Source organism: Enhydra lutris, unplaced genomic scaffold, assembly GCF_002288905.1.
Source record: "Enhydra lutris kenyoni isolate GAN:26980312 unplaced genomic scaffold, ASM228890v2 scaffoldscaffold2, whole genome shotgun sequence".
NCBI classification, from domain to species: Eukaryota; Metazoa; Chordata; class Mammalia; order Carnivora; family Mustelidae; genus Enhydra; species Enhydra lutris.
In genome coordinates this window covers 66424613-66443278 of record NW_019154086.1, presented here as the reverse complement: position 1 = coordinate 66443278, position 18666 = coordinate 66424613, and the positions used below count along the sequence as shown (strand labels likewise).

Sequence of the window (18666 nt, the reverse complement as noted above, 5' to 3'; positions counted from 1 at the left end):
ATAAGTATAATCATATAATATTTACTCTTTTGTGACTAGTTTATTTCACTTATCGCTTGTCTTCAGAGTTCATCCAAGTTGTACCGTCTGTCAGCATTTCCTTCCTTTTTAAGGCTGAGTAATAGTTTCATTGTATGTACATACCACATTTTTTTTTTTAAAGATTTTATTTATTTGACAGACAGAGATCACAAGTAGGCAGAGAGGCAGGCAGAGAGAGAGGAGGAAGCAGGCTCCCTGCTGAGCAGAGAGCCTGATGCGGAGCTCGATCCCAGGACCCTGGGATCATGACCTGAGCTGAACGCAGAGGCTTTAACCCACTGAGCCACCCAGGCGCCCCTATATACCACATTTTGTTTACCCATCCATCGGTAGATATTTGGATTGTTACCACTTTTGGCTATTGTGAATAATGCTGCTATGAATGTGGATGTAGATATAACTGTTTGAGTCCTTGTTTTTAGTTCTTTTGGATATATACCCAGAAGTGGAATTGCTAGATTATATGGTAATTCTCTATAACTTTTCAGTAACTGCCAGACTTTTTCCATACTGGCTATTCCATTTTACATTCCCACCAGCACTGCACAAGGATTGTAATTTCTCCACATCCTTGTCCTTTTTTTGATGCTGGCCACCTTAATGGGTATGAAATTTAGTGTGTCCTTTTGATATTAGCCATTATATGCTCACATCTTGTGGATATGAAATGGGTATCTCATTGTGGTTTTGATTTGAACTTCCCTAATGGCGTGCTCACTTCAGCAGCACATATACTACAATTGGAATGAACTTCCCTAATGGCTAAAGGTGTTGAATGTCTTTTCATGACTTATAGGCCATTTGTATATTTTTTTTGAAGGAAGAGTTGTCAGATTCCTTGGAAAGGTTAAATTAAGGTAAAGATTTGGATATTAGGCAGGAAGTGGGGAGCATAGCGAGAGTGTCCCTGTGGAGGGGTAGGGGTGAAAGAGGGAGGAGAAATGATGGGGAATAAAAGAGGGGGAATTGAGGGGAAGATGAGGGAGAAATAGTGACATATATTGTTGAGAATTTTTTCCAGAAAGCTTTGTTGTGAAAGGAACAACCAAGAGTTTGGTAACTAGGTGGAAAAGAAAGTTTGGAGGAGCTTTTGTGGTGGTGTTGATGTTGTTTCTAATGCCGATATTGAGCATATTGGAAAAAGAGAAAGTGGAAGATAGGAGAGAGGGGATGATTGGTGGCACATGGCTTCACAGGAGTTCAGGGAAAGAGAGAAGACCTAGGTGAAGTTACCAGTGTGAATATTAGAGAAAAGATACATAGATGTCTGTGCATAAAGGAAGGTCAGGAATGATGTCTGGAGATCATGGTAAGTTGCTTCTGTTTGTTTTTGGAGAGGGGCTGAGATCAAAGGGAAGAGAAGCCTGCTGGCCTGTATTTTTTCTTTCAAGTCAGATGAGGTAAAGTGGCTGTGTAGGGGTTCTGAAGAATGTGGTGAATAGGAAACTTTCAGCCAGCTTTGATGCCAAGCAGCTAGAAAAGATGGTGAATTTATGATAGTTTCATAAAGTTGTCTGAATTAATTTTCCCATGAAGTCTTTATTGAGCAGAGTATAGGAACAAAAGAAGACAGAATTGGTTAGATTAACCCAATGCTGAGAATGTGTAGCTTTAATGAGGCAGGAGGACAAAGAGTGACATTTAGGATGTCAAGAATGTGCTTAAGGTCTTAGGCCATGGAGTTAAGACAGAGGACAAGAAGTGAAGCGTCATTTTTGTTTCTTTTTTCTTGTAAATATTTGCTCATTACAGACTACAATAATACCCTCTCCCCCCCCAAAAAAAAAGAAAAGAAAACAAGGGACACATTAAAACTGTCCTATAAGCACTCTACTTGAAATAAACATTTTAATAGCTTCACAGTGTGTGTGGAAAAGAGTGGGTGGGGAGTGAGGATAGTGTACTATTTCTCTTAACACATATATGCTGTATGTTAGTTTTAAAACTGCCCACTTTTTAACTTACTATATGTCATTAATATGATAAATATTTTCCATGTCATTAATTGTTTTTCAGCATTTTGAATTGTTGCCTGATAACTCCATTTACTAATTTAAATCAGTTCCTCATTTTAAAACAGCTACAATGTAGTTTTCATAGTCATAATAAGCACTACTTTGAACATGCTTTTAGCTGAATAATTTTACTCATTCTAAATTATTGCTGACTGAAAGTGTATACATGTTAAAAAGGAATCCATAAATATTTAAATTGTTCAAGCAGTACATACAAATATAAGACGTAAATATACTCAAGGGTTACTGACTGATGCTATGTGCAAAGTAAATGTCCTTCCCATCTCATTTCTCTGAAGTAGCCACCTTGCACAATTTTGGTTTTTGTTCTAATAGATACTGACATACCTTTGACCCACTTTTAGTCCTTAGCAACTACTGTTTTCTTTCTGTCTATGAATTTGACTATTCTAGGTACCTCAAATAAGTATAGTTGGTACAGTATTTGTCTTTTTGTGATTGGCTTATTTCACATAGCATAATATCCTTAATATCCATTCATGTTGTAGATGTGTCAGTTTCTTTCTAAGGCTGAATGATACTCCATTTTCTGTATATACCCCATTTCATTATCTGTTTATTCACTGGAGTATATTTGGGTTGCTTCCACCTTTGGCTATTGTGAATAATGCTGTTATGAACATGGCTGTACACATATCTGTTCAATGTTCTAGTTCCTGCTTTCACTTCTTTCGGGGATAGAATCAGAAGTTGCAGTTGTTGGATCATATGGTATTTCAATATTTTAATTTTTTTAAGAATAGTCATACTGTTTTCCATAGTGGCTATCCCATTTTACATTCCCACCAGCAGTGCACAGGGTTCCAGTTTCTTCACATCCTCACCAACACTTATTTTCTGTTTTTGTTTTTTTTAATAATAGCCATCTTAATAGGTGTGGTTTTAATAGACTTGATTTTTAAATTCTTCCAGACCTTCTTAAGACTAAATAGTTAATAAATCATATGTATGCATCATACATTTAACCAGTTGAACTATTAATATTTATGTTCAAATTAAGAGACAGTCATAAATCCAAAAAGTTAATAACAACTGTAATACCCATTAACTGATGAATGGATAAATAAAATGCAGTAGAGGGGTGCCTGGGTGGCTCCATCGGTTAAGTGTCCAACTCTTGATTTTGGCTCAGGTCTTGCTCTCTGGGTCTTGAGATCAAGCCCCAAGCTAGGCGTGGAGCCTGTTTGGGATTTTCTCCCCCTCTCCTTCTGGCCTCCCCCTGCCCCAACTACCCCACTGTGTGCATGCTCAGTCTTGTGTGCTTGTGTTCTCTCTCGTGTGCATGCGTGCACAAAAAGAAACAGTAAAATGTATATACAGGCAGTGCAATATTATTTAGCAATAAAAATCATGTACTGATACATGCTAAAACATAGACTTTGAAAATATGGTAAATGAAATAAACCAGACACAAAGACCACATAAATAAGATTCCATACATAAGATGTCCAGAATTGTCCTCCTGTTCTCTCTGCCTGCCTCTCTGCCTACTTGTGATCTGTCTGTCAAATAAAAAAAAAAAAAGAAGATGTCCAGAATTGGAGCACTGGCTGGCTTAATTGGGAGAGCATAGATGCAACTCTTGATCTTGGGGTCATGATCATGGGGCCCCATGTTGGGTGTAGAAATTACTTAAAAATGAATAAACTTTAAAAAATAAAATGTCCAGAGTAGGTAAATGTCTTGAGACAGAAAGTAAATCAGTGGTTGTCAGAGGCTGGAAGCAGGGTGGGAGGAGTGGAGAGTGGCTGATAATGGATATGGAGTTTGAATGCAGAAAGATATACATTTAAAAAAGGAGAGATGAACTAAGTCTTGTTTTCATCTCTTGTTTGGAGTATGTCCAATTAAAGTTTTCATCAATTTTTGAAATTATAGGGAAAAGAAGTTTTTAGAATATGGTTAGGGGAAAAACAATTTAGAGAATAGTGTAGGGGCGCTTGGGAGAGTGTTAGTTAAGTGTCTTACTTCAGCTCAGGCCAAGAGATCAAGATCCTGGGATCAAGCCCTGCATCAGGTTCCCCATGAAGCGGGGAGCCTTTTTCTCCCTTTCGCCTGCCCCACCACCCCCTGCTTGTGCTCTCTCTCTCAAATAAATAAATGAAATATTTAGAAAAGTGTAATATACAGGTGCCCCCCCCATGGCAGGTTTTCTGTGACTCTTTAACTTTTAGGAACACAGCATATATAATCTAGTTGCTTTTAAAAATTATAATTTCAGGGACGCCTGGGGGGCTCAGTCATTAAGTGTCTGCCTTTGGCTCAGGTCATGATCCCAGGCTTCTGGGATCAAGCCCTGCATTGGGCTCCCTGCTCCACAGGAAGCCTGCTTCTCCTTTTCTCACTCCCTCTGATTGTGTTCCCACTCCCGCTGTCTCTCTGTCAAATAAATAAACTCCTTAAAAAAAAGTTATACTTTCGGGGCACCTGGGTGGCTCAGTGGGTTAAAGCCTCTGCCTTCAACTCAGGTCATGGTCTCAGGGTCCTGGGATCGAGCCCCGCATCGGGTTCTCTCTGCTCAGCGGGGAGCCTGCTTCCCCCCCTCTCTCTGCCTGCCTCTCTACTTGTGATCTCTCTGTCAAATAAATAAATAAAATCTTAAAAAAAAAAAGTTATACTTTCATATGGATTTATTTTATGGCTTATTCATAAAATAATTATGTACAGAATTTCAAATTGAATTTATTAATCCTAGAAGCAGTTAGAATCCATGTTTAATTTGGTAGTGCTTGAAAATTCATATTCCCCCCCTTGCACCACCATGCCTTCTTAACTTTCATTGTCCAAATGCTTCCGTATGCTAGAAGTTCCCATCTGGCTGAAGAAGAAAAGTCTTATCCAGTTGCTAGCTTGAATAAGCATTAAACTAATGTCATATGAATGTAGTCACATTGTTTCCTTGCTATAATTCTAAAACAATGTGTGGGTTACAATGCTTAGATTAGGTGATTTTTGCCACAGAACAAAATCTGTGGTGAGGGGATATTCTCTTGCCAGAACAAAATCTAGGTGAGGGGATATTCTATTATGTTTTATTTAGGTTTTGAAAATATGTCATTGATAGATCATCAGCAGTAACCTATAGTATATACTAACAAATACGGTTTTAGTGTCACAAAAGAGATCTGGGAAGAGATGTATTTCTGTTACTTTGCAAACCCGAAGCTTTGAATTTGTTTTGCCATGAGCCTTCTGAGCAAAATAGACAATTATTTTTCAGACTTAACTAGGATAAATGGACAAGGCCTGTACTTTTCTATTTTAGGACCTGCCTGAGTGTACAGTACATTTCTACCAGTCTTTAGCTTGTGAAGTCAGTAAGAAGCCACCGTCACCAAAGAAGATTTAAAAAACTGTAATCCACCCAATTATACTCCACCAGACAGGTGTCTTGCTTTTGAATGTTAGGTATTGCATAGTCAAAAATAGAAGGAAACTTGGGTTTGGGGAAGGAAAATTTTGTTTAAGAGCTAAGTGCCATAGAGTTTCTATCTTTTGTTAGGAACTTGAGCCTTATATGAATTATTTAACTTCACTAGTTTCAACTGTTTTCCTGCTTTAGAAGTGCATTTGTAATGTTGGAGGTATGGTAACTGAACTTTTTGAATACCTTGTTCAGAAGATAATGTTACTTTTAATTACTTAATTTGTGAGAAATCCCTTTTACTACTTAGGTTGGAGCATTTTCTGGCTTCTTGCTCATGGTTGTACTGCTGGAGACCACGTTTGTGGTTCCCTGGGAGCAGCATCAAAGAATCCAATAGCAGCTGTATCAACAGGGATGTGCTTGTACATTATTATGATTTAAAAATGTTGAGGGGTGGGCATTTTGCCCCACAATACTGACTTTGTTGTCTGGAATAGTAAGGGATTTGGCACAGTTACTTCAAAAAGAAACCAAGGGTTTTTGCACTGAAAAAAGGAAAAATTCTAATTCTTTATTTATTTTGTGGAAGAGTTCTATCTCATGCAATGGTGTTTTCAGTTCATTTACATACTTTATCATTAAAAATACAGCATTTTAAAAAATACAGCATTTACTCATTTTCTTTTTTTTTCACGGTTGCAAACAATCTTCCAAATTCTAACAGGCTCTCTCATACATTTTGGCCAGAAGATAATAGATAAAATCCATTCTTCATCAGCTATAGGCCTGAACCATTTCTCAGCAGCTGACTTGAAATCTCTTTCCCTCACTTTCTCCTCCAACACTTTGGTGACTATATAGCAAAAGAACAAAATGTTTCTTGCAGGGTTACTTGTTATTTTCTTGTCCTTATGAATTTGTGGTAGCTTTGTTAAGAAAACTCTCAAGTTTTCTCACTACATTTGTGTTGAATATGATCCCAAGTGATTACATTTTCATTTAATTCCTTCCTCTTAAGAGGGCAGCACTTTAGTAAACTTACACTTCTTGGGGTGCCCGGGTGGCTCAGTCAGTTAAGCATCTGCCTTCAGCTCAGGTCATGATCCCAAGGTCCTGGGATCGAGTCCCATATTGGGATCCCTGCTCATTGGGGAGTCTGCTTCTCTTTCTCCCTCTGCCTGCTGTTCCCCTTGCTTATGTTCTCTCTCTGTCAAATAAATAAAATCTTTTTAAAAATTTATACATTTAGGGGCGCCTGGGTGGCTCAGTGGGTTAGGCCGCTGCCTTCGGCTCGGGTCGTGGTCTCAGGGTCCTGGGATCGAGTCCCGCATTGGGCTCTCTGCTCAGCGGGGAGCCTGCTTCCCTCTCTCTCTCTCTCTGCCTGCCTCTCTGTCTGCTTGTGATCTCTGTCAAATAAATAAATAAAATCTTTAAAAAAAAATTTATACATTTAAACTAATATTTTTGGAATCCTATCAGTAGGGGAAGTTTACATGGTCTTATTGAGAGGATGTGGAATGGGAGTAAATTATTTTTCTCAAAACCACCTACACACACAAAAATTTGATAAAATCTTGGTTTCCTGATGATAGTAGGATACTATCTTTTTGGCTGCTTTCAACAATTTTAGAAATTACCTGGTGGAATTGTGGATTTTTATTTGTATAGATTTTTTTAATGTATTGAATATTTAAATTATACAGAGTGAAATTTCAGCTTTTGAGAATTCTGAGGGAATTAGTTATTTTAAGTGGCTATTTCATGGCTAAAAATCAATTTATAACATTTGTGAAAGTTTTTTAAAAAATGTATTCTTTTTAACTATATACAAACAAAATTTATTTTGTGTTTAATTTTCTCTTTAAATGTAGTAGACTGAGCATAACTGCTTGATGATTTACTTGATAATGTTGTATTGTTTTGCTTTAATATATAAGGCAGTGATGCCATTAGAGCTTTTTTGTTCCTGTAACATTAATTGGACGCTATAAGCCAGGTACTCCTCTAGGTGTTATATTTGTATAACTTATGTGCTAATATTGCAGTGCTTTGAATTCTTGGCGGAATTTTATGATTTCTCCTCCTTGCCACTATTTAGCATAATATTAGGTACATAAATTCTAGAACCTGACTGCTGAAGTTTGAATCTTGGCTCTAGTACTTACTTGATAAATGTCATAAGCTGTATAACTCCTCTTTGCCTCACCTTCTGCATATGTAAACTGGGGCCAGTGATGATTGTGGTTACTTCATGGGGTTGTGAGAATTAGAAAAACGCAGGCATAAGAGTTTGGAACTGCCTGGTACAAAGATAGTGCTATATAAACTGTTAGTCATGACTACTACCACAAATAGTGCTATTACTGTGACTTTTCTTCAGTGCTGTCAGCTTGCTTGCCCTGTTTTCTCTTTTTAAATTTCTTTAATCTTAGAAAACATAATTAAGCTTGTTAGAACTAAATGCAAAACAAGAGTAAATTGCATGAAACCTGAGATTCTCTTTCAAGCAGATAAGTGCCTTGTATGCCTTGGCATTGTGTTTTGGCTGCTGAGAACCTTCTTTTAGTAGACACAACCTTTAACAGGCCATGCTTATAAGTGAATCTTGAATAAGAAAAAATAAGTAAAATTGATCTATTAAGGACTTGTTTTTTAGGGAAAAAGATCTTGAAGAAGCTCTGGAAGCAGGAGGTTGTGATCTTGAAACTTTGAGAAATATAATTCAAGGGAGACCACTGCCTGCTGATCTGAGGGCCAAAGTTTGGAAGGTAACTGGAAACTAAAACAAAATGTAATCACTTAAGAATAACATTTGAGAATTTTATGTTCACTTGTTTAAGTTGCAGAAAACTTTATCGTCTTATGAGCATGCTGCATCTCAATAATTTATTGAACAGAACAGCTTACTGAAATGTGTATTTCTGTCATGTTTGGTTATTTAATAATTTAGGTTTTGGAAGGCAGTGTTTTTCTTTTGTAGTTATTAGAAATGATGTTTATGAAGATTGTTAAATGAAATGGGACAATGCAGCCAATGAGTAAAATAGGATTTATAATTGCAGCTGGAATTACCTTAGCTATGTTAAAGACAAGATGGGGAGGGTATATAGGTCTTTCTGGGTGTTAGAATTACAGGATATTTTACTTTGCTTTATTTTCCTCTTCAGCTGTTCTCCAATGCATGTGTATTACCATTTTTTTTTTATTTAAATTAAGATTTTGTTGATTGCAAAAAAAATATTCATCTTTGTTAAAACATATAAGCATAGGATAAGATGAAAGTCATCTGCTACCACCTATAGGTAAAACACATAATTATGTCTTGGTATATATATTTTTATTTTTTATTCTCTGCACATATATATGTAACAGAAGTGGAATTATAACTGTATATAAAATTCTGAATGTTTTATTATAGAAATTTAAAACACAAAAGTAGAGACTTGTCTAATGAACCCCCATGACCTGTCACTTAGCTTTGTTAACATTTGGCCAATCTTGTTTGATTAGTATCTCCATCTTTTCCTCCCTACTCCACCTGCTGGATTATTTTAAAGCAAATCCTTGGTAGCACACTGAAGCACTTTACTATGAAAGTCTAGAAGATAAAGACTCTTTAAAAATAAACATAATACCATTAAACTGAAAAAACCCTAGTGAATCCTTAATGTATCCTCACATGTCTGAAGGAACGGGGGCTCTTTCTGGGGTCTCTTTTATAAGGACACTAATTCTATTATGAGGGCTCTACCCTCATGACCTAATCACCTCCCTAAGGCCTCACTTCTGTATAACATCATATTGGGGATTAGGTTTCAACAATGAATTTTGAGGGCAGGGGACACAAACATTTAATCTATAGCATTGATGATGTTTGCTTGAAATAAATGTTATTCATTGGTTTGATATGAAGTAATAAAATTTAATGTACACACTTAAAATAAGTGTGTTCATTGTGGTATGACTTAAGGGATCAAAGATCAGCATTTGGTGGAGCATAAATACGTTACTTTGTAATCTTAGAAGTATGCATTATTATTTCTAAATTCAGGACTTTCCATTATTACAGCATTTTTTCCAAGAATGGAAAATGGCATATGAAGCTAGTTGCTTTTATCTTTCTTCCAGATTGCTCTAAATGTTGCAGGAAAAGGTGATAGTTTGGCATCATGGGATGGTATTTTAGACTTGCCAGAACAGAATGCTATTCACAAAGATTGTCTTGAGTTTATTGGTAAGTTTAATAATTGTTTTCAAACAGTGAAAATCTTGAAAATACTATTTTGAGGTAGAGGAGTAACTCCGTTAGAATCATCTTGTTATAATTTGGGTTATGTTGTGTTTGTGAAGGACTGCTAAATAGTTTTAGAACGTCTTTTTTGAAACTCTCATGAAATAATGTCTAGTATTTTTAAGAAAGAGAGTCCAATTTCCAGGGTTTTTTAAAAATAGTTCTTCAGGTACCTTTATAGTTTTAAAATTGTTTGTGTGTGTGTGTGTGTGTGTGTGTGTGTGTGTGTGTGTAAAGATCTGTATAATTGTCTATAGTCTCCACGTTAAAGGGGTCTGCATTCCAAAAGTTTATCTATACATCATAGGTAATGATCTGCTGTGAAAAAACTATTGTAAGTCATGGGTGAAAGGTTTCTAATCACTCCACAAGGTCTTTTTCATGAGTAAATGAATTTAGTTTATATTTTTAAACTTATCTACAGTTTTTGGTGTCTTTCTGTTACTCTTTTCATCACATTTTAGTTAAGCTTTGATTAAATAGGCTTTTGTGTACTAACCACAACAGAAACATTTCTGGTGTGTGCAAAGGAAAGGGAATTTGGTGGTAGAGAATGGATGACCTTCCGTGACAAAGTTATAGAGGCAGCTGCCGGTTATGGGGTAGATGCTAATCTGTTGCTTAGAAAAAACCTTTTTGCTTTCCTCGAATATGGGTTAAGCCTATCTTTCTTATCTCTCTACTTCAGATTATCCATTCTTATGTTCAACATATACATAGGTCAAGTATTATTAAGTTGAGTTAGTAAATACTGAATAGCTAGTAAATACTGGATAAATATGAGGAAACATGTACTTTCATGTAGTTTTATTTTGTCCTTGTCACATGCTAGATATACTAAGATAGTATGGTATGTTTGTAAACAAGTGTTATGTGCAATAATGGAGTCTCTGACATGACCTTGGTAACTTATTTTTGACACTTATTTTCCAGAACAGCTTTCAGTGCCAGAAGAGAAGGCAACAGAATTACTTTTGGATATTGAATCTGTAATTACCTTTTACTGTAAATCACGTAACATTAAATACAGCACGTCTCTTAGCTGGATACATCTGCTAAAACCATTGGTGCATCTTCAACTGCCTCGCAGTGATTTATACAACTGCTTTTATGCTATCATGAATAAGTACATTCCCAGGTAAAATGTGATTTAGTTATCCTAGTTTTAAAAATGAATAAAAGTCTAGTTTGCTTTGAATTAAAGTTGTAAGATTTACTTTGGTGGTGAAGAGGTTCAAATAATTTTTAGGGTTGTTTGGAGTCTTAATGGTTATTTGACTTTATTTTTGTGGTTGTAGACATTTTTAAAATTTATGAATTTTAAGAGTTTATGCTTGTAGAGTTTATGCCAATTTTTTGGTAATATCCCTATTTTTATTTCCTTATAAAATAAAAATAACATTATAATGGCAACATGGAAAGTAAAATTTTTGGAGTGCTTCCTTAAGTGAGGTGCTGGCATTACAGCTTAGAATGTAATCTTAGATAAGCAGGTATTAAACAAGTGATTAGAAGTATGCTGAGTGTTAGGAAGATGAAATATAGAATGCTATGGGAATTTTTTTTTCCAGTGGAAGGAGCAGAGGGAGAGGGAGAGAGAGAATCTCCACACTGGGCGTGGAGCCTGACACAGGGCTTGATCTCAACAACCCTGAGATCATGACAGGAGTCGAAATCAAGAGTTGGACAATTAACCGACCTAACCGCCACCCAGGTGCCTCTAGAATGCCATGAGAATATTTAATGGGAGTGACTTAATTTGCCCTGGAGGTCAGAGATGGCCTTCTTGTGCAAGTGACACTTAGGCTGTAGTTGTTTAGATGGTTGTAGTAGTGGTGGTGTGGGGGGCAGGTAGGGAGGGTGGAGAGGGAATACAGGGGCTGCACTCACGAGGCCAGAAAGAATTCTTGTAGTTCCTAGTGCTATGGCTCAGGTAGTCAGGAATTCACAGCCAAAAGGAACTTTTGATCAGTGGTTTGGCTGCACAGTGAACCTTGGATGCACATTGGAATCATTGAAGGGGCTCTGAAAAATCCTGATGCCTGTTTTTGGTACCTGATTATCAGATCTCTGAGGAGGGTACCCAGTCATCATTGTTTTTTCAGCGCTTCTCAACTGACTGCAAAATGTAACCAAAGAAGAGATCTACTATTCTGGAGCTTGGTAGTTAAATGACTACTGTTTTTTATTGTTTTCTGTGATACGCATTATACTAAATGCAAGTGCTTTTTGTGTTTTCTCATTTAAACAATGGCCACTAAAGGGTGGGTATCCCTGATTCACAACTACAAAAACTGAGGCAAAGAAAGAGATTAAAGACCTACACAGGATTACACTTCTGGTATATGTTTGAGTCAAGATTTGAACCTAAGTTTGGATGGACTCCTGTGCTTTAACTAACACAGTTATTCACCCTGATTGCTTGTTAGAATCAACTGAAGAATTTTTTCTTTAATAGTTTAATATATTATATACATATAAAATGCATCTGTTTAGTGTATACAATACATTGGTTTTTAGTATAGTCACAGAGTTGTGCCACCCTAACCACAATCATTTTTAGAACATTTTCATCACTCCAGGAAGGAACCCCATTCCTGCTAGTAGTCAGCTCTCCATTTTCTCCCAACACTCTTAGCCTTAGGCAACCACAAATCTTTCTGTCTCTGTGGATTTATACCACATTTTACCACATGTACCACATTTTATTTAGTTATTTTATTTATTTACTTATTTATTTACATACTTTATTTACAACAGTGAATGGACATTTGGATTATTTTTACTTTTTGGCTCTTATGAATATGCTGCTGTGAATATTTGTGTACAGATTTTTGTGTGGACACATAATTCATTTCTCTAGGGTATGTACTGAGAAGTGGAATTGCTGAATTATATGGTTTTACCTTTTGAGGAATTGCCAGCCTTTTCCACAACTGTATCATTTTACATTCCCATCATTAGTGAATGAAGATCCCAGTTTTTCCTCATCCCTGTCAACATTTAAAAAAAAAATTATTGTACCTAAACTAATGAGTATGAATTGGTATCTCTTTATGGTTTTGCTTTGCATTGCCCTGATAGTCAATGATGTTAAGCACCTTTCATGCGCTTATTGGCAGTTTGTATATCTTCTTTGGGGAAATGTCTGTTTAGCCAAAGAACTGTGAAAACATGTGGGTCCCTGAAGTTTCAACTGTGAACAGACGAAATAGAGCCTAGGCATGTTTTTTAAAAACTCCCCAGGTGTTCTAATGTACAGCAGGGTAGACAACCTCTGTGCTACCTTGAAGCCATAGTGCTTCATGTAAGTAAAATAGTCCCAGAGATGCCAAGAGACAGGCCTACTACAGTCATAGTAGAGCTGAGCCTGGAATTCATATTTGTGAGTCATGCTAAGTCTCTCAATTGCTTATATTTTAGCTTATATTTTACCACCATTCAGTGTAACAAAGCTAGTGATATCAAGGGACATGATGTTCCAACTTTTTCTCTAGAGGATATTGGTGGTGATAGGTAGTAATATTGGGGGAGATGGATTTACATTGAACCGTGTAATACACTGTCTTGTTAGGTTCCTCCCCTTACTTTCTGTGAGTTTCAACTGTAATACAGCACTCCAGCTAGGGTCAGCATTAATGCCCCTGGATAGAACACAGCCCCACAAAATGCTGCTAGAAGAACTCCACTGTAACATATCTTCTTATTACAGATTCAGTATAACTTGTGTAGAAATCCTGTCAAGCACAGTGCCTTGCAGTAATAGTACACAGCTATTAAATGAATAGATGCTGTTGCAATGGCTGACTCCCTGAGAGGTCCTACTAGAGGCACAAACTGGCAGTTGTTTCTACATTTTTATGTCCTTACACAACTTACTGTTTCTGTGTTTTGCCTTAGCAGTCATTTGCCTTGCATTTATAGAATGGGGAGAGTATTCAGACAAAGGAGGGGGTAATCTTGCCAGTTTGAATTCAGTTCTGTCTCTGGGCATCTGAATTAATAACCTAGGGCTTTCTCTACAAAAATTCCCTGTCATTTACAGTATCAAAAAATGGTAGATAGAAGTTCATTCCAAATCCTGGCATTCATCTCAGATCTTGGTTTTACTGAAATTATTTTTCAATATTCCCACTTAAATAGCATTTGACAGCATTCTTTATCGGAATGCTTTTATGTCAAAACTGTGACCTTCATTTCATTAGCTTTTTCACATGAAGGCTTTTACTTTATTTCAATTTCTTTACAATTTGGGTTTTTTTTAGAGACTGTACCCATACCAAAATGCCACTTGCTGAGATACCAAATTATGTATAGTGAAGAGCAGTATGGCATGGTAGTTTAACGCAGTTTCTGTGTAGAGGTCTTAGCTGACTTCTTAACTATGTGACCTTGGGTAAGCTCCTTACCCACAACTAAGCCTCAGTTTTCTCATCTGTAAAATGAGGGGAAAACTTTTAACTATTTCATAGGGTTGCTTTGTAAGGATAATATCAGATAACTTTGTAGAGTGCCTGTTACAGTATCTGGCACATGGTATTTTCTCAATAAATACTTTTATTGAGATGGCCTATAGTTTGAGCTGCTTACATTTTTATTGATTCATTAGACACAACGGAAGAAGGAAAGAAGTAGTACACTTGCTCTGTAAAGTGTTTCGTACCTCTTGGAGTTCATTCTGATCACTAGTACCCAGGCCACTTCAACAACTTCTAATTCTCTGGTCCAGAATTTTTTTTATCTGTGGCCATTTCCCACTTTTGCCTTTGTTAAAGGTCATCCCTACATTGAGTATGTTAACTGTGGAGCTAACCTGAAGCCTCTCTAGGAGTTTCCTCTTACTTGGTAGGGAAGAAGAGGCCTGGACTAATTTGGAACTCTATAGATATCCTTTTGGGATCCAGAACGTATCAGAATAACCTAAATGGTCCTGCTCTTTTCAGTGGTCCCTGCAGTTCTTCCATTTGAGTGCTATCTGGGCTTACCTGGAGAGAGTCTCCCTGGAGTTGGCTGTAGACCTGCTGTTTCTACAAACTTTCTGTCAAGTCAAGTATATTAGGTGTTCTGAACCTGATTGTATCAGATAGGCTTGTTATGAATGCTGTGGTGGTCAGGTGTTTTGGGGGTGAGGGGAGGAGGTGGGTATTGCAGGAGAACTGGTTACTAATATGACCGTTTCTGACCCATTAATCTAAACATCTTGCTTCTCTTCTCTTTTAGGGATTGTTCTCTGAAGGGAAGACCATTTCATCTTTTCCGATTACTCATCCAGTACCATGAGCCCGAACTTTGTTCTTTTCTTGATACAAAGAAAATTACTCCAGACTCCTATGCACTCAACTGGGTAATAAAGTGAAAGTAGGAACACTTAATGAAAAATAGCTTTCTATTAAACTATAGTTAGGTTTTTTCTTTTCCCAAGGAGGAGAAAGGAAAGTACTAAATTATAGACCTTTACTACTTAAACCAAAGGAGTAAAATTTTTGGCACTTCAAAAATTTCTTTTTTTAGCTCTTAACTGTGTTCAGAGTGTTTAAAATGAAGTTTAACCTTTTGTGTTTTATATACATCTCATATATATTACATATGTATGTGCTATATACAGTGTGAGTAGATGAATATAATACGTGCAAATATATGCATGTAATATATGTAAATATGTGATATGTATCAGTTTACTTTAAAACTTTGTGTGATTAAATTTTTGATGCTGTGTGTAAGAATTTATATTTAATCATAAGGAAAATGTCTTAAGATTGTCAAATGATCAGTATAAAAATATAAAGTACGTCTCAGCTCTGTTATTCTTTATTTTATTTTCAGTGGGAAGTTTTTTTTATTCTAGGTTAGTGGTTTTCAGACCTTTTGGTGTCAGGACATCTTATACTCAATATCTATTGAGGATCCATAGTTTATATGGATTATGTTGGTTAGAAATTAAAACTAAGAAATTTAAAATATTAATTCATTTAGAAATAATGGTAAATTATTATGGTAATCTATTATTAATGGTAAATCTATTACACGTTAACATAAATGGCCTGTTTTTCTAATGCTAAATAACTGTATTTTCCAAAAGAAAATTAGTGAGAATAGTGGCATTGTTTTATATTTTTGTGAATCTCAGTATCTGGCTAGATCACAGGTAGGTAGATTCTCATATCTGCTTCTTTATTCATTCTGTGATGATACTACAGTTCGTGTAGCCTCTGGAAAAGTATTGTTATTTTTGAGAGAATGAGTATGAAAAAGGCAATTAAAGTTTATGATTATTATGAAAATAGTTTTGACCTCAGGGACTCCCCTGTAAATACTCTTGGGGACTTCTAGGACTCCTTAGACTACCCTTTGTGAAACTCTCTTCTAGATTAACTTGATCATTTTTCTAAAACAGTGATTGGGTGCTAGAAGAATATATATTCAAAAATTAAACATATTCCTTGATCATGTCTTAACCTAACTTTTCTTCAGAAAGGATTTCTTTCTGCCACTTACTGTGTGATTTAAGACACTTAGCCTCTGAGCCTCAATTTCTTTATCTGTAAAATGGGAATAATAATAATACCTGTCTCAGGATGATAGGATAAGTAAATCAAGAAATGGTACTTAGAGAATTCTAACTGGTTTCAATCTAGCATATTAAATCTCAGACTACAGCAGCCTACTCTTTAGTTCTTAGCCAGTCTTGTCGCTTTGAGTTAAAATAATAAAATACCTGTAAAATTATGATTTCTCTGAGATACATGTATTGCCTTTCAATGTACTTATTTGTGTTGAAGTAAAAAACTATTTCTTTTGAGCATTCTGATATCTGTAACAGAGGTCTCTCCTGTTACTTCTGCCATTTCTGTTGTCAGATCTCTGAATTAGTCCTCAGTGCTGGTAGCAGATTTTTAACGAAGTACTAAAACAGCTATTCTGTCTTCAATGTGTGCACCAAATAGTTTGTTTTTGCTACTAGTATCATGTCTATGGAATGGAGTCTTTTTTTTTTTTTTTAATCGTGAGGTGAAACTGTCAAAACCAATTCCTAAATCTCATTGAGAACCTGTAACTGTGAGCAGTGCAGTGATAGCTGTAGTTTGCCTACATGAGTTTAACAGTGATCATATATTGTGATTCTGTTTGTATTTATATCTTTGGTATTTGTAATAGTAATCTTATTTATAATAGTAATTTTTAAAAGAACAAAAAACATTAGTATCATTATATACTTTGAAAACTTTGTTGTCAAGTATAATGGCAGTTAGCTGGCTATGGAATATCAGGTCATTTTTCTAGTGCAACTACCACCACTTGCTACCTCTGTGAGCTTGGGAAGACTATTTAATACCAGTCTGTTTCCTCACCTATAAACTAGGGATAAAAATATCAACTTTGAAGACCTGTTATGAGACTATTTAAAATAAGTGATAGCTAATAAAGGATATGTGACAATAGGTTAGTAGTGAAATATGCATTAATGTGTATGTTCCCATTAGCCATTAAAACTGTTTTGAATTTAAACCTCTAGATGGAACTGTTTCTGTATGTAATGAAAATTGAACTTTAAAAATATCACTGAGTTTATGCAGTTTAAAACACAGGCTTTAGAGAAACTTAAACAACTCTTTTATTTGAAATAGAAAGCCAGAGAGCTCCTGAAACATTGATATAAATTTGTCTCACCTATTTCAAATGATGGACAAGTAAGCTTTGGCAGCAATTCACCATTATGTTGTTATTAAAACTTTTCTCTGTGTTCTTAAAACCATGTTTGATCCTTACAGTTACCTTATAAATTAAGTATAGTAATAATTGTGCTAGTTACCCTTATCGTGGTAGTTATGTTAGTTATTATGCTATGGCAGATAGGTCCTAGTTACTTTAATTACTCTAGGTTAATTATCTCTCTCTTCCCAACAATGGTAGAAGAAAGGTAGCAGTATTCCTTTTTTTTTTTTTTTTTTTTAAGATGTAGAAGTGGAAGTTTTAGAGGTTAAGTAATGTGCCTTAATTCACACAGCTAGTAAGTGGCTTCATTGTGCCTTGAATCCACATATTCTGTCTTTGCATTATATACAGTAAAGCTACACGTTACGTATCAGGTGCAGATAATTTGACATAATGTTACTTACACATATGCTTTCATACTTTGAAAAGAACAGGTCATTTCCAGTGGTTTATGTCTCATTTCATTTCCTGATTACAGCTTGGAAGCCTTTTTGCATGTTACTGTTCCATTGAAGTCACTCAGGCAATATGGGATGGATATCTACAACAAGCAGATCCATTTTTTATTTATTTCTTAATGTTAATAATCCTTGTTAATGCAAAGTAAGTATCCTGTTGCTTAGATTTTTCTCCTTTGTATTCTCAAGGTGCTCTGTTAATATTTAACTCAAATTCATTTGTTTTTCTTTTACAGAGAAGTTATTTTAGCACAGGAGTCAGACAGCAAAGAAGAAGTTATCCGTAAGTATCACTTACTGTAGAAAAAATATTTCAAGTCACTTTATTTTCTAAAACTCAGCTTCATCTTTAAAAGATTAGTCTACAGAACTCTGAGGTTTCATTCAACTCATATACACTGTAGGTGCAAACCTTAAGGACTATTTTCCTTCAATTTTGCCATCCTCTTTCATTTCTTCCATGTTTTTTCACTCTTTCAGTTCCCTTTCATAAACTGGTATTTTGGTTTCATTGTTCATTATCAGATGCCCTCCTCTCTTTCCCTTCTTCCCTTCTTTCTTTCTTAATTTACCTTTGAGTACTCAGATTTCACAATTATTTCCATTGTGGAAATTTGATTTTTTTTGGTTCTCCCCATTTCTAGCACTCACACAGATTAAGTTACTTCCTCTCTATGTTGCCTCCACTTTGTATATTTGTATTACAGTGTTTATCTTCCTACATTATAACGATTTATTATCACACAAGACAGAGTTCCT

At 35.8% G+C, this 18666-nt stretch overlaps 1 protein-coding gene across 3 annotated transcripts in view; it reads left to right on the top strand.

Moving 5' to 3' along the window:
- Positions 1–18666, top strand: part of LOC111148097 (TBC1 domain family member 23) — a 62116-nt gene that overhangs the window by 17928 nt on the left and 25522 nt on the right. For 2 of the 3 annotated variants that reach the window (XM_022504511.1, XM_022504502.1), the window contains exons 2-7: positions 8102–8213; positions 9574–9679; positions 10670–10874; positions 14957–15080; positions 17928–18052; positions 18144–18190. In XM_022504511.1, coding sequence (XP_022360219.1) covers positions 8102–8213; positions 9574–9679; positions 10670–10874; positions 14957–15080; positions 17928–18052; positions 18144–18190 — 719 coding nt within the window. Of the gene's footprint in view, positions 1–8101; positions 8214–9573; positions 9680–10669; positions 10875–14956; positions 15081–17927; positions 18053–18143; positions 18191–18666 lie in introns of those variants that run through there. The other variant, XM_022504520.1, reaches the window with a different exon arrangement.